At 33.8% G+C, this 15762-nt stretch overlaps 1 protein-coding gene across 1 annotated transcript in view; it reads left to right on the top strand.

The window, feature by feature from the left end:
• The window catches only part of LOC310856044 (uncharacterized protein), a 129060-nt gene that overhangs the window by 40521 nt on the left and 72777 nt on the right, over positions 1–15762 (top strand). The window contains exon 16 of the mRNA XM_083761262.1: positions 961–1212. Coding sequence (XP_083617388.1) covers positions 961–1212 — 252 coding nt within the window. The remainder of the gene's footprint in view (positions 1–960; positions 1213–15762) is intronic.

The raw sequence follows: 15762 nt of genomic DNA, 5'->3' as shown, positions 1-15762 counted from the left end.
AGTCTTTAAATACATGGCCTAAATACAGTTAGGTTGAACTCTGCTAATGAACAAACTGCAACAATTGACATTAGGACACATTTACATTATGTGATTGTCTACACGGTTGTCACATATTTCAGCAGGTCACCAATTCCACCATAACACCACCTTGCTGGAGTGACTGAGTGCGAGTGAGCGAGTAGCCGAGATTCTGGGTATTGGAATTTGGCCAAAGGGAGATGTTAGACTGAGGCACCACACTGTGTTGGAAACCTGCTTCATGTGTGGAGTAACAGTGCCCTCTCCTGGCTGTCAATGTGCATTGCCTTTTGCTACATCATTGTTACTGATGCTGGGACACATGTGGTCTGGAAACACCCTTAGACCACTGGTTCCCAAACCGTTTCACCTCAAGGACCCCCAAACTGACACGACTCAGCCCCGCGGACCCCCCTTTTGAAGACATAATGCCAGGGACCCCCATTTGAAGACATACCGCCAGGGACCCCCGTGAGAGAAGATTGTTACGGCTCTAGCAGTGATTCTCAACCCGTTTAATTTCAAGGACCCCCAGTTTGACATGCATTATTCTTCTATTTCTGTCTGTGGCACCCTCCATTTATTTAGTCAAATCAATGTTGGCACATTGTGTGCCCTTTCATTCTTCAAAATAGCGACCTGGGGTGCCCATCCAATTTAAAAAATAAATAAAATAAGTTTTCATTTATTTCCTATAAGACGTGTACAGACGTCCTGGGCACAAACTGGGTTAATTGAACTCAAATGGACTAAAAAGTCTAAAAAGACAAAAAAAAGTTGTATTTGGAAAAAAATTTAAAGGATAAAAAAAATAGCACATTTTTATCCTTAACAGCTGGCAAGGCCTGACAGTAACCGCTTGATAACATGTCTCCATTTGGCCAGGCCTAGTCACGGTAACGTTAGGGTCATTATTTAACTTGTATCGTTCCTCCCCAGGCCAGGGGAAGCGGCGGCGTTGCTCCATCGGTCTGGGACAGTCCAGTAACGAGGAGGAGGATTTTCCCTCCTCCTGTCTGCCGGACGGAGACAGCCAGAGCCCGTCGGTCAGGAAGCAGCCCAAACGCATCGTTAAGCCGCGCATCTACTTCGACCTGCTGGACTACGACTCGGACCTGGACGTCAAGGCTGCTGTGGCCAGCAACACCTCCCCGGGGAGGAGGAGAGGGCCCGGGCCCCGCTTTAACCAAGGTATTTATCACTATAAACCTATCACCACGCTTTAACCAAGGTATTTATCACTATAAAACTATCACCACGCTTTAACCAAGGTATTTATCACTATAAAACTATCACCACGCTTTAACCAAGGTATTTATCACTATAAAACTATCACCACGCTTTAACCAAGGTATTTATCACTATAAAACTATCACCACGCTTTAACCAAGGTATTTATCACTATAAAACTATCACCACGCTTTAACCAAGGTATTTATCACTATAAAACTATCACCACGCTTTAACCAAGGTATTTATCACTATAAAACCACTCTGAGGGCCCCGCTTTAACCAAGGTATTTATCACTATAAGACCACTCTGAGGGCCCCGCTTTAACCAAGGTATTAAAACTATCACTCTGACCACGCTTTAACCAAGGTATTTATCACTATAAAACTATCACCACGCTTTAACCAAGGTATTAAAACTATCACTCTGACCACGCTTTAACCAAGGTATTTATCACTATAAAACTATCACCACGCTTTAACCAAGGTATTTATCACTATAAAACTATCACCACGCTTTAACCAAGGTATTTATCACTATAAAACTATCACCACGCTTTAACCAAGGTATTTATCACTATAAAACTATCACCACGCTTTAACCAAGGTATTTATCACTATAAAACTATCACCACGCTTTAACCAAGGTATTTATCACTATAAAACTATCACCACGCTTTAACCAAGGTATTTATCACTATAAAACTATCACCACGCTTTAACCAAGGTATTTATCACTATAAAACTATCACCACGCTTTAACCAAGGTATTTATCACTATAAAACTATCACCACGCTTTAACCAAGGTATTTATCACTATAAAACTATCACCACGCTTTAACCAAGGTATTTATCACTATAAAACTATCACCACGCTTTAACCAAGGTATTTATCACTATAAAACGATCACCACGCTTTAACCAAGGTATTTATCACTATAAAACGATCACTCTGAGGGCCACGCTTTAACCAAGGTATTTATCACTATAAAACTATCACCACGCTTTAACCAAGGTATTTATCACTATAAAACTATCACCACGCTTTAACCAAGGTATTTATCACTATAAAACTATCACCACGCTTTAACCAAGGTATTTATCACTATAAAACTATCACCACGCTTTAACCAAGGTATTTATCACTATAAAACTATCACCACGCTTTAACCAAGGTATTTATCACTATAAAACTATCACCACGCTTTAACCAAGGTATTTATCACTATAAAACTATCACCACGCTTTAACCAAGGTATTTATCACTATAAACCTATCACCACGCTTTAACCAAGGTATTTATCACTATAAAACTATCACCACGCTTTAACCAAGGTATTTATCACTATAAAACTATCACCACGCTTTAACCAAGGTATTTATCACTATAAAACTATCACCACGCTTTAACCAAGGTATTTATCACTATAAAACTATCACCACGCTTTAACCAAGGTATTTATCACTATAAAACTATCACCACGCTTTAACCAAGGTATTTATCACTATAAAACTATCACCACGCTTTAACCAAGGTATTTATCACTATAAAACTATCACCACGCTTTAACCAAGGTATTTATCACTATAAAACTATCACCACGCTTTAACCAAGGTATTTATCACTATAAAACTATCACCACGCTTTAACCAAGGTATTTATCACTATAAAACTATCACCACGCTTTAACCAAGGTATTTATCACTATAAAACTATCACCACGCTTTAACCAAGGTATTTATCACTATAAAACTATCACCACGCTTTAACCAAGGTATTTATCACTATAAAACTATCACCACGCTTTAACCAAGGTATTTATCACTATAAAACTATCACCACGCTTTAACCAAGGTATTTATCACTATAAAACTATCACCACGCTTTAACCAAGGTATTTATCACTATAAAACTATCACCACGCTTTAACCAAGGTATTTATCACTATAAAACTATCACCACGCTTTAACCAAGGTATTTATCACTATAAAACTATCACCACGCTTTAACCAAGGTATTTATCACTATAAAACTATCACCACGCTTTAACCAAGGTATTTATCACTATAAAACTATCACCACGCTTTAACCAAGGTATTTATCACTATAAAACTATCACCACGCTTTAACCAAGGTATTTATCACTATAAAACTATCACCACGCTTTAACCAAGGTATTTATCACTATAAAACTATCACCACGCTTTAACCAAGGTATTTATCACTATAAAACTATCACCACGCTTTAACCAAGGTATTTATCACTATAAAACTATCACCACGCTTTAACCAAGGTATTTATCACTATAAAACTATCACCACGCTTTAACCAAGGTATTTATCACTATAAAACTATCACCACGCTTTAACCAAGGTATTTATCACTATAAAACTATCACCACGCTTTAACCAAGGTATTTATCACTATAAAACTATCACCACGCTTTAACCAAGGTATTTATCACTATAAAACTATCACCACGCTTTAACCAAGGTATTTATCACTATAAAACTATCACCACGCTTTAACCAAGGTATTTATCACTATAAAACTATCACCACGCTTTAACCAAGGTATTTATCACTATAAAACTATCACCACGCTTTAACCAAGGTATTTATCACTATAAAACTATCACCACGCTTTAACCAAGGTATTTATCACTATAAAACTATCACCACGCTTTAACCAAGGTATTTATCACTATAAAACTATCACCACGCTTTAACCAAGGTATTTATCACTATAAAACTATCACCACGCTTTAACCAAGGTATTTATCACTATAAAACTATCACCACGCTTTAACCAAGGTATTTATCACTATAAAACTATCACCACGCTTTAACCAAGGTATTTATCACTATAAAACTATCACCACGCTTTAACCAAGGTATTTATCACTATAAAACTATCACCACGCTTTAACCAAGGTATTTATCACTATAAAACTATCACCACGCTTTAACCAAGGTATTTATCACTATAAAACTATCACCACGCTTTAACCAAGGTATTTATCACTATAAAACTATCACCACGCTTTAACCAAGGTATTTATCACTATAAAACTATCACCACGCTTTAACCAAGGTATTTATCACTATAAAACTATCACCACGCTTTAACCAAGGTATTTATCACTATAAAACTATCACCACGCTTTAACCAAGGTATTTATCACTATAAAACTATCACCACGCTTTAACCAAGGTATTTATCACTATAAAACTATCACCACGCTTTAACCAAGGTATTTATCACTATAAAACTATCACCACGCTTTAACCAAGGTATTTATCACTATAAAACTATCACCACGCTTTAACCAAGGTATTTATCACTATAAAACTATCACCACGCTTTAACCAAGGTATTTATCACTATAAAACTATCACCACGCTTTAACCAAGGTATTTATCACTATAAAACTATCACCACGCTTTAACCAAGGTATTCATCACTATAAAACTATCACCACGCTTTAACCAAGGTATTTATCACTATAAAACTATCACCACGCTTTAACCAAGGTATTTATCACTATAAAACTATCACCACGCTTTAACCAAGGTATTTATCACTATAAAACTATCACCACGCTTTAACCAAGGTATTTATCACTATAAAACTATCACCACGCTTTAACCAAGGTATTTATCACTATAAAACTATCACCACGCTTTAACCAAGGTATTTATCACTATAAAACTATCACCACGCTTTAACCAAGGTATTTATCACTATAAAACTATCACCACGCTTTAACCAAGGTATTTATCACTATAAAACTATCACCACGCTTTAACCAAGGTATTTATCACTATAAAACTATCACCACGCTTTAACCAAGGTATTTATCACTATAAAACTATCACCACGCTTTAACCAAGGTATTTATCACTATAAAACTATCACCACGCTTTAACCAAGGTATTTATCACTATAAAACTATCACCACGCTTTAACCAAGGTATTTATCACTATAAAACTATCACCACGCTTTAACCAAGGTATTTATCACTATAAAACTATCACCACGCTTTAACCAAGGTATTTATCACTATAAAACTATCACCACGCTTTAACCAAGGTATTTATCACTATAAAACTATCACCACGCTTTAACCAAGGTATTTATCACTATAAAACTATCACCACGCTTTAACCAAGGTATTTATCACTATAAAACTATCACCACGCTTTAACCAAGGTATTCATAACTATAAAACTATCACCACGCTTTAACCAAGTATTTATCACTATAAAACTATCACCACGCTTTAACCCAGGTATTTATCACTATAAAACTATCACCACGCTTTAACCAAGGTATTTATCACTATAAAACTATCACCACGCTTTAACCAAGGTATTTATCACTATAAAACTATCACCACGCTTTAACCAAGGTATTTATCACTATAAAACTATCACCACGCTTTAACCAAGGTATTTATCACTATAAACTATCACCACCTTTAACCAAGGTATTCATAACTATAAAACTATCACCACGCTTTAACCAAGGTATTTATCACTATAAAACTATCACCACGCTTTAACCAAGGTATTTATCACTATAAAACTATCACCACGCTTTAACCCAGGTATTTATCACTATAAAACTATCACCACGCTTTAACCAAGGTATTTATCACTATAAAACTATCACCACGCTTTAACCAAGGTATTTATCACTATAAAACTATCACCACGCTTTAACCAAGGTATTTATCACTATAAAACTATCACCACGCTTTAACCAAGGTATTTATCACTATAAAACTATCACCACGCTTTAACCAAGGTATTTATCACTATAAAACTATCACCACGCTTTAACCAAGGTATTTATCACTATAAAACTATCACCACGCTTTAACCAAGGTATTTATCACTATAAAACTATCACCACGCTTTAACCAAGGTATTTATCACTATAAAACTATCACCACGCTTTAACCAAGGTATTTATCACTATAAAACTATCACCACGCTTTAACCAAGGTATTTATCACTATAAAACTATCACCACGCTTTAACCAAGGTATTTATCACTATAAAACTATCACCACGCTTTAACCAAGGTATTTATCACTATAAAACTATCACCACGCTTTAACCAAGGTATTTATCACTATAAAACTAATCACCACGCTTTAACCAAGGTATTTATCACTATAAAACTATCACCACGCTTTAACCAAGGTATTTATCACTATAGAACTATCACCACGCTTTAACCAAGGTATTTATCACTATAAAACTATCACCACGCTTTAACCAAGGTATTTATCACTATAAAACTATCACCACGCTTTAACCCAGGTATTTATCACTATAAAACTATCACCACGCTTTAACCAAGGTATTTATCACTATAAAACTATCACCACGCTTTAACCCAGGTATTTATCACTATAAAACTATCACCACGCTTTAACAAGGTATTTATCACTATAAAACTATCACCACGCTTTAACCAAGGTATTCATCACTATAAAACTATCACCACGCTTTAACCAAGGTATTTATCACTATAAAACTATCACCACGCTTTAACCAAGGTATTTATCACTATAAAACTATCACCACGCTTTAACAAGGTATTTATCACTATAAAACTATCACCACGCTTTAACCAAGGTATTTATCACTATAAAACTATCACCACGCTTTAACCAAGGTATTTATCACTATAAAACTATCACCACGCTTTAACCAAGGTATTTATCACTATAAAACTATCACCCGCTTTAACCAAGGTATTTATCACTATAAACTATCACCACGCTTTAACCAAGGTATTTATCACTATAAAACTATCACCACGCTTTAACCAAGGTATTTATCACTATAAAACTATCACCACGCTTTAACCAAGGTATTTATCACTATAAAACTATCACCACGCTTTAACCAAGGTATTTATCACTATAAAACTATCACCACGCTTTAACCAAGGTATTTATCACTATAAAACTATCACCACGCTTTAACCAAGGTATTTATCACTATAAAACTATCACCACGCTTTAACCAAGGTATTTATCACTATAAAACTATCACCACGCTTTAACCAAGGTATTTATCACTATAAAACTATCACCACGCTTTAACCAAGGTATTTATCACTATAAAACTATCACCACGCTTTAACCAAGGTATTTATCACTATAAAACTATCACCACGCTTTAACCAAGGTATTTATCACTATAAAACTATCACCACGCTTTAACCAAGGTATTTATCACTATAAAACTATCACCACGCTTTAACCAAGGTATTTATCACTATAAAACTATCACCACGCTTTAACCAGGTATTTATCACTATAAAACTATCACCACGCTTTAACCAAGGTATTTATCACTATAAAACTATCACCACGCTTTAACCAAGGTATTTATCACTATAAAACTATCACCACGCTTTAACCAAGGTATTTATCACTATAAAACTATCTCACCACGCTTTAACCAAGGTATTTATCACTATAAAACTATCACCACGCTTTAACCAAGGTATTTATCACTATAAAACTATCACCACGCTTTAACCAAGGTATTTATCACTATAAAACTATCACCACGCTTAACCAAGGTATTTATCACTATAAAACTATCACCACGCTTTAACCAAGGTATTTATCACTATAAAACTATCACCACGCTTTAACCAAGGTATTTATCACTATAAACTATCACCACGCTTTAACCAAGGTATTTATCACTATAAAACTATCACCACGCTTTAACCAAGGTATTTATCACTATAAAACTATCACCACGCTTTAACCAAGGTATTTATCACTATAAAACTATCACCACGCTTTAACCAAGGTACTTTATCACTATAAACTATCACCACGCTTTAACCAAGGTATTTATCACTATAAAACTATCACCACGCTTTAACCAAGGTATTTATCACTATAAAACTATCACCACGCTTTAACCAAGGTATTTATCACTATAAAACTATCACCACGCTTTAACCAAGGTATTTATCACTATAAAACTATCACCACGCTTTAACCAAGGTATTTATCACTATAAAACTATCACCACGCTTTAACCAAGGTATTTATCACTATAAAACTATCACCACGCTTTAACCAAGGTATTTATCACTATAAAACTATCACCACGCTTTAACCAAGGTATTTATCACTATAAAACTATCACCACGCTTTAACCAAGGTATTTATCACTATAAAACTATCACCACGCTTTAACCAAGGTATTTATCACTATAAAACTATCACCACGCTTTAACCAAGGTATTTATCACTATAAAACTATCACCACGCTTTAACCAAGGTATTTATCACTATAAAACTATCACCACGCTTTAACCAAGGTATTTATCACTATAAAACTATCACCACGCTTTAACCAAGGTATTTATCACTATAAAACTATCACCACGCTTTAACCAAGGTATTTATCACTATAAAACTATCACCACGCTTTAACCAAGGTATTTATCACTATAAAACTATCACCACGCTTTAACCAAGGTATTTATCACTATAAAACTATCACCACGCTTTAACCAAGGTATTTATCACTATAAAACTATCACACACGCTTTAACCAAGGTATTTATCACTATAAAACTATCACCACGCTTTAACCAAGGTATTTATCACTATAAAACTATCACCACGCTTTAACCAAGGTATTTATCACTATAAAACTATCACCACGCTTTAACCAAGGTATTTATCACTATAAAACTATCACCACGCTTTAACCAAGGTATTTATCACTATAAAACTATCACCACGCTTTAACCAAGGTATTTATCACTATAAAACTATCACCACGCTTTAACCAAGGTATTTATCACTATAAAACTATCACCACGCTTTAACCAAGGTATTTATCACTATAAAACTATCACCACGCTTTAACCAAGGTATTTATCACTATAAAACTATCACCACGCTTTAACCAAGGTATTTATCACTATAAAACTATCACCACGCTTTAACCAAGGTATTTATCACTATAAAACTATCACCACGCTTTAACCAAGGTATTTATCACTATAAAACTATCACCACGCTTTAACCAAGGTATTTATCACTATAAAACTATCACCACGCTTTAACCAAGGTATTTATCACTATAAAACTATCACCACGCTTTAACCAAGGTATTTATCACTATAAAACTATCACCACGCTTTAACCAAGGTATTTATCACTATAAAACTATCACCACGCTTTAACCAAGGTATTTATCACTATAAAACTATCACCACGCTTTAACCAAGGTATTTATCACTATAAAACTATCACCACGCTTTAACCAAGGTATTTATCACTATAAAACTATCACCACGCTTTAACCAAGGTATTTATCACTATAAAACTATCACCACGCTTTAACCAAGGTATTTATCACTATAAAACTATCACCACGCTTTAACCAAGGTATTTATCACTATAAAACTATCACCACGCTTTAACCAAGGTATTTATCACTATAAAACTATCACCACGCTTTAACCAAGGTATTTATCACTATAAAACTATCACCACGCTTTAACCAAGGTATTTATCACTATAAAACTATCACCACGCTTTAACCAAGGTATTTATCACTATAAAACTATCACCACGCTTTAACCAAGGTATTTATCACTATAAAACTATCACCACGCTTTAACCAAGGTATTTATCACTATAAAACTATCACCACGCTTTAACCAAGGTATTTATCACTATAAAACTATCACCACGCTTTAACCAAGGTATTTATCACTATAAAACTATCACCACGCTTTAACCAAGGTATTTATCACTATAAAACTATCACCACGCTTTAACCAAGGTATTTATCACTATAAAACTATCACCACGCTTTAACCAAGGTATTTATCACTATAAAACTATCACCACGCTTTAACCAAGGTATTTATCACTATAAAACTATCACCACGCTTTAACCAAGGTATTTATCACTATAAAACTATCACCACGCTTTAACCAAGGTATTTATCACTATAAAACTATCACCACGCTTTAACCAAGGTATTTATAACTATAAAACTATCACCACGCTTTAACCAAGGTATTTATCACTATAAAACTATCACCACGCTTTAACCAAGGTATTTATCACTATAAAACTATCACCACGCTTTAACCAAGGTATTTATCACTATAAAACTATCACCACGCTTTAACCAAGGTATTTATCACTATAAAACTATCACCACGCTTTAACCAAGGTATTTATCACTATAAAACTATCACCACGCTTTAACCAAGGTATTTATCACTATAAAACTATCACCACGCTTTAACCAAGGTATTTATCACTATAAAACTATCACCACGCTTTAACCAAGGTATTTATCACTATAAAACTATCACCACGCTTTAACCAAGGTATTTATCACTATAAAACTATCACCACGCTTTAACCAAGGTATTTATCACTATAAAACTATCACCACGCTTTAACCAAGGTATTTATCACTATAAAACTATCACCACGCTTTAACCAAGGTATTTATCACTATAAAACTATCACCACGCTTTAACCAAGGTATTTATCACTATAAAACTATCACCACGCTTTAACCAAGGTATTTATCACTATAAAACTATCACCACGCTTTAACCAAGGTATTTATCACTATAAAACTATCACCACGCTTTAACCAAGGTATTTATCACTATAAAACTATCACCACGCTTTAACCAAGGTATTTATCACTATAAAACTATCACCACGCTTTAACCAAGGTATTTATCACTATAAAACTATCACCACGCTTTAACCAAGGTATTTATCACTATAAAACTATCACCACGCTTTAACCAAGGTATTTATCACTATAAAACTATCACCACGCTTTAACCAAGGTATTTATCACTATAAAACTATCACCACGCTTTAACCAAGGTATTTATCACTATAAAACTATCACCACGCTTTAACCAAGGTATTTATCACTATAAAACTATCACCACGCTTTAACCAAGGTATTTATCACTATAAAACTATCACCACGCTTTAACCAAGGTATTTATCACTATAAAACTATCACCACGCTTTAACCAAGGTATTTATCACTATAAAACTATCACCACGCTTTAACCAAGGTATTTATCACTATAAAACTATCACCACGCTTTAACCAAGGTATTTATCACTATAAAACTATCACCACGCTTTAACCAAGGTATTTATCACTATAAAACTATCACCACGCTTTAACCAAGGTATTTATCACTATAAAACTATCACCACGCTTTAACCAAGGTATTTATCACTATAAAACTATCACCACGCTTTAACCAAGGTATTTATCACTATAAAACTATCACCACGCTTTAACCAAGGTATTTATCACTATAAAACTATCACCACGCTTTAACCAAGGTATTTATCACTATAAAACTATCACCACGCTTTAACCAAGGTATTTATCACTATAAAACTATCACCACGCTTTAACCAAGGTATTTATCACTATAAAACTATCACCACGCTTTAACCAAGGTATTTATCACTATAAAACTATCACCACGCTTTAACCAAGGTATTTATCACTATAAAACTATCACCACGCTTTAACCAAGGTATTTATCACTATAAAACTATCACCACGCTTTAACCAAGGTATTTATCACTATAAAACTATCACCACGCTTTAACCAAGGTATTTATCACTATAAAACTATCACCACGCTTTAACCAAGGTATTTATCACTATAAAACTATCACCACGCTTTAACCAAGGTATTTATCACTATAAAACTATCACCACGCTTTAACCAAGGTATTTATCACTATAAAACTATCACCACGCTTTAACCAAGGTATTTATCACTATAAAACTATCACCACGCTTTAACCAAGGTATTTATCACTATAAAACTATCACTGCCACGCTTTAACCAAGGTATTTATCACTATAAAACTATCACCACGCTTTAACCAAGGTATTTATCACTATAAAACTATCACCACGCTTTAACCAAGGTATTTATCACTATAAAACTATCACCACGCTTTAACCAAGGTATTTATCACTATAAAACTATCACCACGCTTTAACCAAGGTATTTATCACTATAAAACTATCACCACGCTTTAACCAAGGTATTTATCACTATAAAACTATCACCACGCTTTAACCAAGGTATTTATCACTATAAAACTATCACCACGCTTTAACCAAGGTATTTATCACTATAAAACTATCACCACGCTTTAACCAAGGTATTTATCACTATAAAACTATCACCACGCTTTAACCAAGGTATTTATCACTATAAAACTATCACCACGCTTTAACCAAGGTATTTATCACTATAAAACTATCACCACGCTTTAACCAAGGTATTTATCACTATAAAACTATCACCACGCTTTAACCAAGGTATTTATCACTATAAAACTATCACCACGCTTTAACCAAGGTATTTATCACTATAAAACTATCACCACGCTTTAACCAAGGTATTTATCACTATAAAACTATCACCACGCTTTAACCAAGGTATTTATCACTATAAAACTATCACCACGCTTTAACCAAGGTATTTATCACTATAAAACTATCACCACGCTTTAACCAAGGTATTTATCACTATAAAACTATCACCACGCTTTAACCAAGGTATTTATCACTATAAAACTATCACCACGCTTTAACCAAGGTATTTATCACTATAAAACTATCACCACGCTTTAACCAAGGTATTTATCACTATAAAACTATCACCACGCTTTAACCAAGGTATTTATCACTATAAAACTATCACCACGCTTTAACCAAGGTATTTATCACTATAAAACTATCACCACGCTTTAACCAAGGTATTTATCACTATAAAACTATCACCACGCTTTAACCAAGGTATTTATCACTATAAAACTATCACCACGCTTTAACCAAGGTATTTATCACTATAAAACTATCACCACGCTTTAACCAAGGTATTTATCACTATAAAACTATCACCACGCTTTTAACCAAGGTATTTATCACTATAAAACTATCACCACGCTTTAACCAAGGTATTTATCACTATAAAACTATCACCACGCTTTAACCAAGGTATTTATCACTATAAAACTATCACCACGCTTTAACCAAGGTATTTATCACTATAAAACTATCACCACGCTTTAACCAAGGTATTTATCACTATAAAACTATCACCACGCTTTAACCAAGGTATTTATCACTATAAAACTATCACCACGCTTTAACCAAGGTATTTATCACTATAAAACTATCACCACGCTTTAACCAAGGTATTTATCACTATAAAACTATCACCACGCTTTAACCAAGGTATTTATCACTATAAAACTATCACCACGCTTTAACCAAGGTATTTATCACTATAAAACTATCACCACGCTTTAACCAAGGTATTTATCACTATAAAACTATCACCACGCTTTAACCAAGGTATTTATCACTATAAAACTATCACCACGCTTTAACCAAGGTATTTATCACTATAAAACTATCACCACGCTTTAACCAAGGTATTTATCACTATAAAACTATCACCACGCTTTAACCAAGGTATTTATCACTATAAAACTATCACCACGCTTTAACCAAGGTATTTATCACTATAAAACTATCACCACGCTTTAACCAAGGTATTTATCACTATAAAACTATCACCACGCTTTAACCAAGGTATTTATCACTATAAAACTATCACCACGCTTTAACCAAGGTATTTATCACTATAAAACTATCACCACGCTTTAACCAAGGTATTTATCACTATAAAACTATCACCACGCTTTAACCAAGGTATTTATCACTATAAAACTATCACCACGCTTTAACCAAGGTATTTATCACTATAAACTATCACCACGCTTTAACCAAGGTATTTATCACTATAAAACTATCACCACGCTTTAACCAAGGTATTTATCACTATAAAACTATCACCACGCTTTAACCAAGGTATTTATCACTATAAAACTATCACCACGCTTTAACCAAGGTATTTATCACTATAAAACTATCACCACGCTTTAACCAAGGTATTTATCACTATAAAACTATCACCACGCTTTAACCAAGGTATTTATCACTATAAAACTATCACCAACACGCTTTAACCAAGGTATTTATCACTATAAAACTATCACCACGCTTTTAACCAAGGTATTTATCACTATAAAACTATCACCACGCTTTAACCAAGGTATTTATCACTATAAAACTATCACCACGCTTTAACCAAGGTATTTATCACTATAAAACTATCACCACGCTTTAACCAAGGTATTTATCACTATAAAACTATCACCACGCTTTAACCAAGGTATTTATCACTATAAAACTATCACCACGCTTTAACCAAGGTATTTATCACTATAAAACTATCACCCACGCTTTAACCAAGGTATTTATCACTATAAAACTATCACCACGCTTTAACCAAGGTATTTATCACTATAAAACTATCACCACGCTTTAACCAAGGTATTTATCACTATAAAACTATCACCACGCTTTAACCAAGGTATTTATCACTATAAAACTATCACCACGCTTTAACCAAGGTATTTATCACTATAAAACTATCACCACGCTTTAACCAAGGTATTTATCACTATAAAACTATCACCACGCTTTAACCAAGGTATTTATCACTATAAAACTATCACCACGCTTTAACCAAGGTATTTATCACTATAAAACTATCACCACGCTTTAACCAAGGTATTTATCACTATAAAACTATCACCACGCTTTAACCAAGGTATTTATCACTATAAAACTATCACCACGCTTTAACCAGGTATTTATCACTATAAAACTATCACCACGCTTTAACCAAGGTATTTATCACTATAAAACTATCACCACGCTTTAACCAAGGTATTTATCACTATAAAACTATCACCACGCTTTAACCAAGGTATTTATCACTATAAAACTATCACCACGCTTTAACCAAGGTATTTATCACTATAAAACTATCACCACGCTTTAACCAAGGTATTTATCACTATAAAACTATCACCACGCTTTAACCAAGGTATTTATCACTATAAAACTATCACCACGCTTTAACCAAGGTATTTATCACTATAAAACTATCACCACGCTTTAACCAAGGTATTTATCACTATAAAACTATCACCACGCTTTAACCAAGGTATTTATCACTATAAAACTATCACCACGCTTTAACCAAGGTATTTATCACTATAAACTATCACCACGCTTTAACCAAGGTATTTATCACTATAAAACTATCACCACGCTTTAACCAAGGTATTTATCACTATAAAACTATCACCACGCTTTAACCAAGGTATTTATCACTATAAAACTATCACCACGCTTTAACCAAGGTATTATCACTATAAAACTATCACCACGCTTTAACCAAGGTATTTATCACTATAAAACTATCACCACGCTTTAACCAAGGTATTTATCACTATAAAACTATCACCACGCTTTAACCAAGGTATTTATCACTATAA

Source organism: Protomyctophum parallelum (genome assembly GCF_964188405.1).
Source record: "Protomyctophum parallelum genome assembly, chromosome: 3".
Lineage (NCBI taxonomy): Eukaryota > Metazoa > Chordata > Actinopteri > Myctophiformes > Myctophidae > Protomyctophum > Protomyctophum parallelum.
Note: the sequence above shows the minus strand (reverse complement) of the source record. Positions and strands in the feature narration are given on the sequence as shown.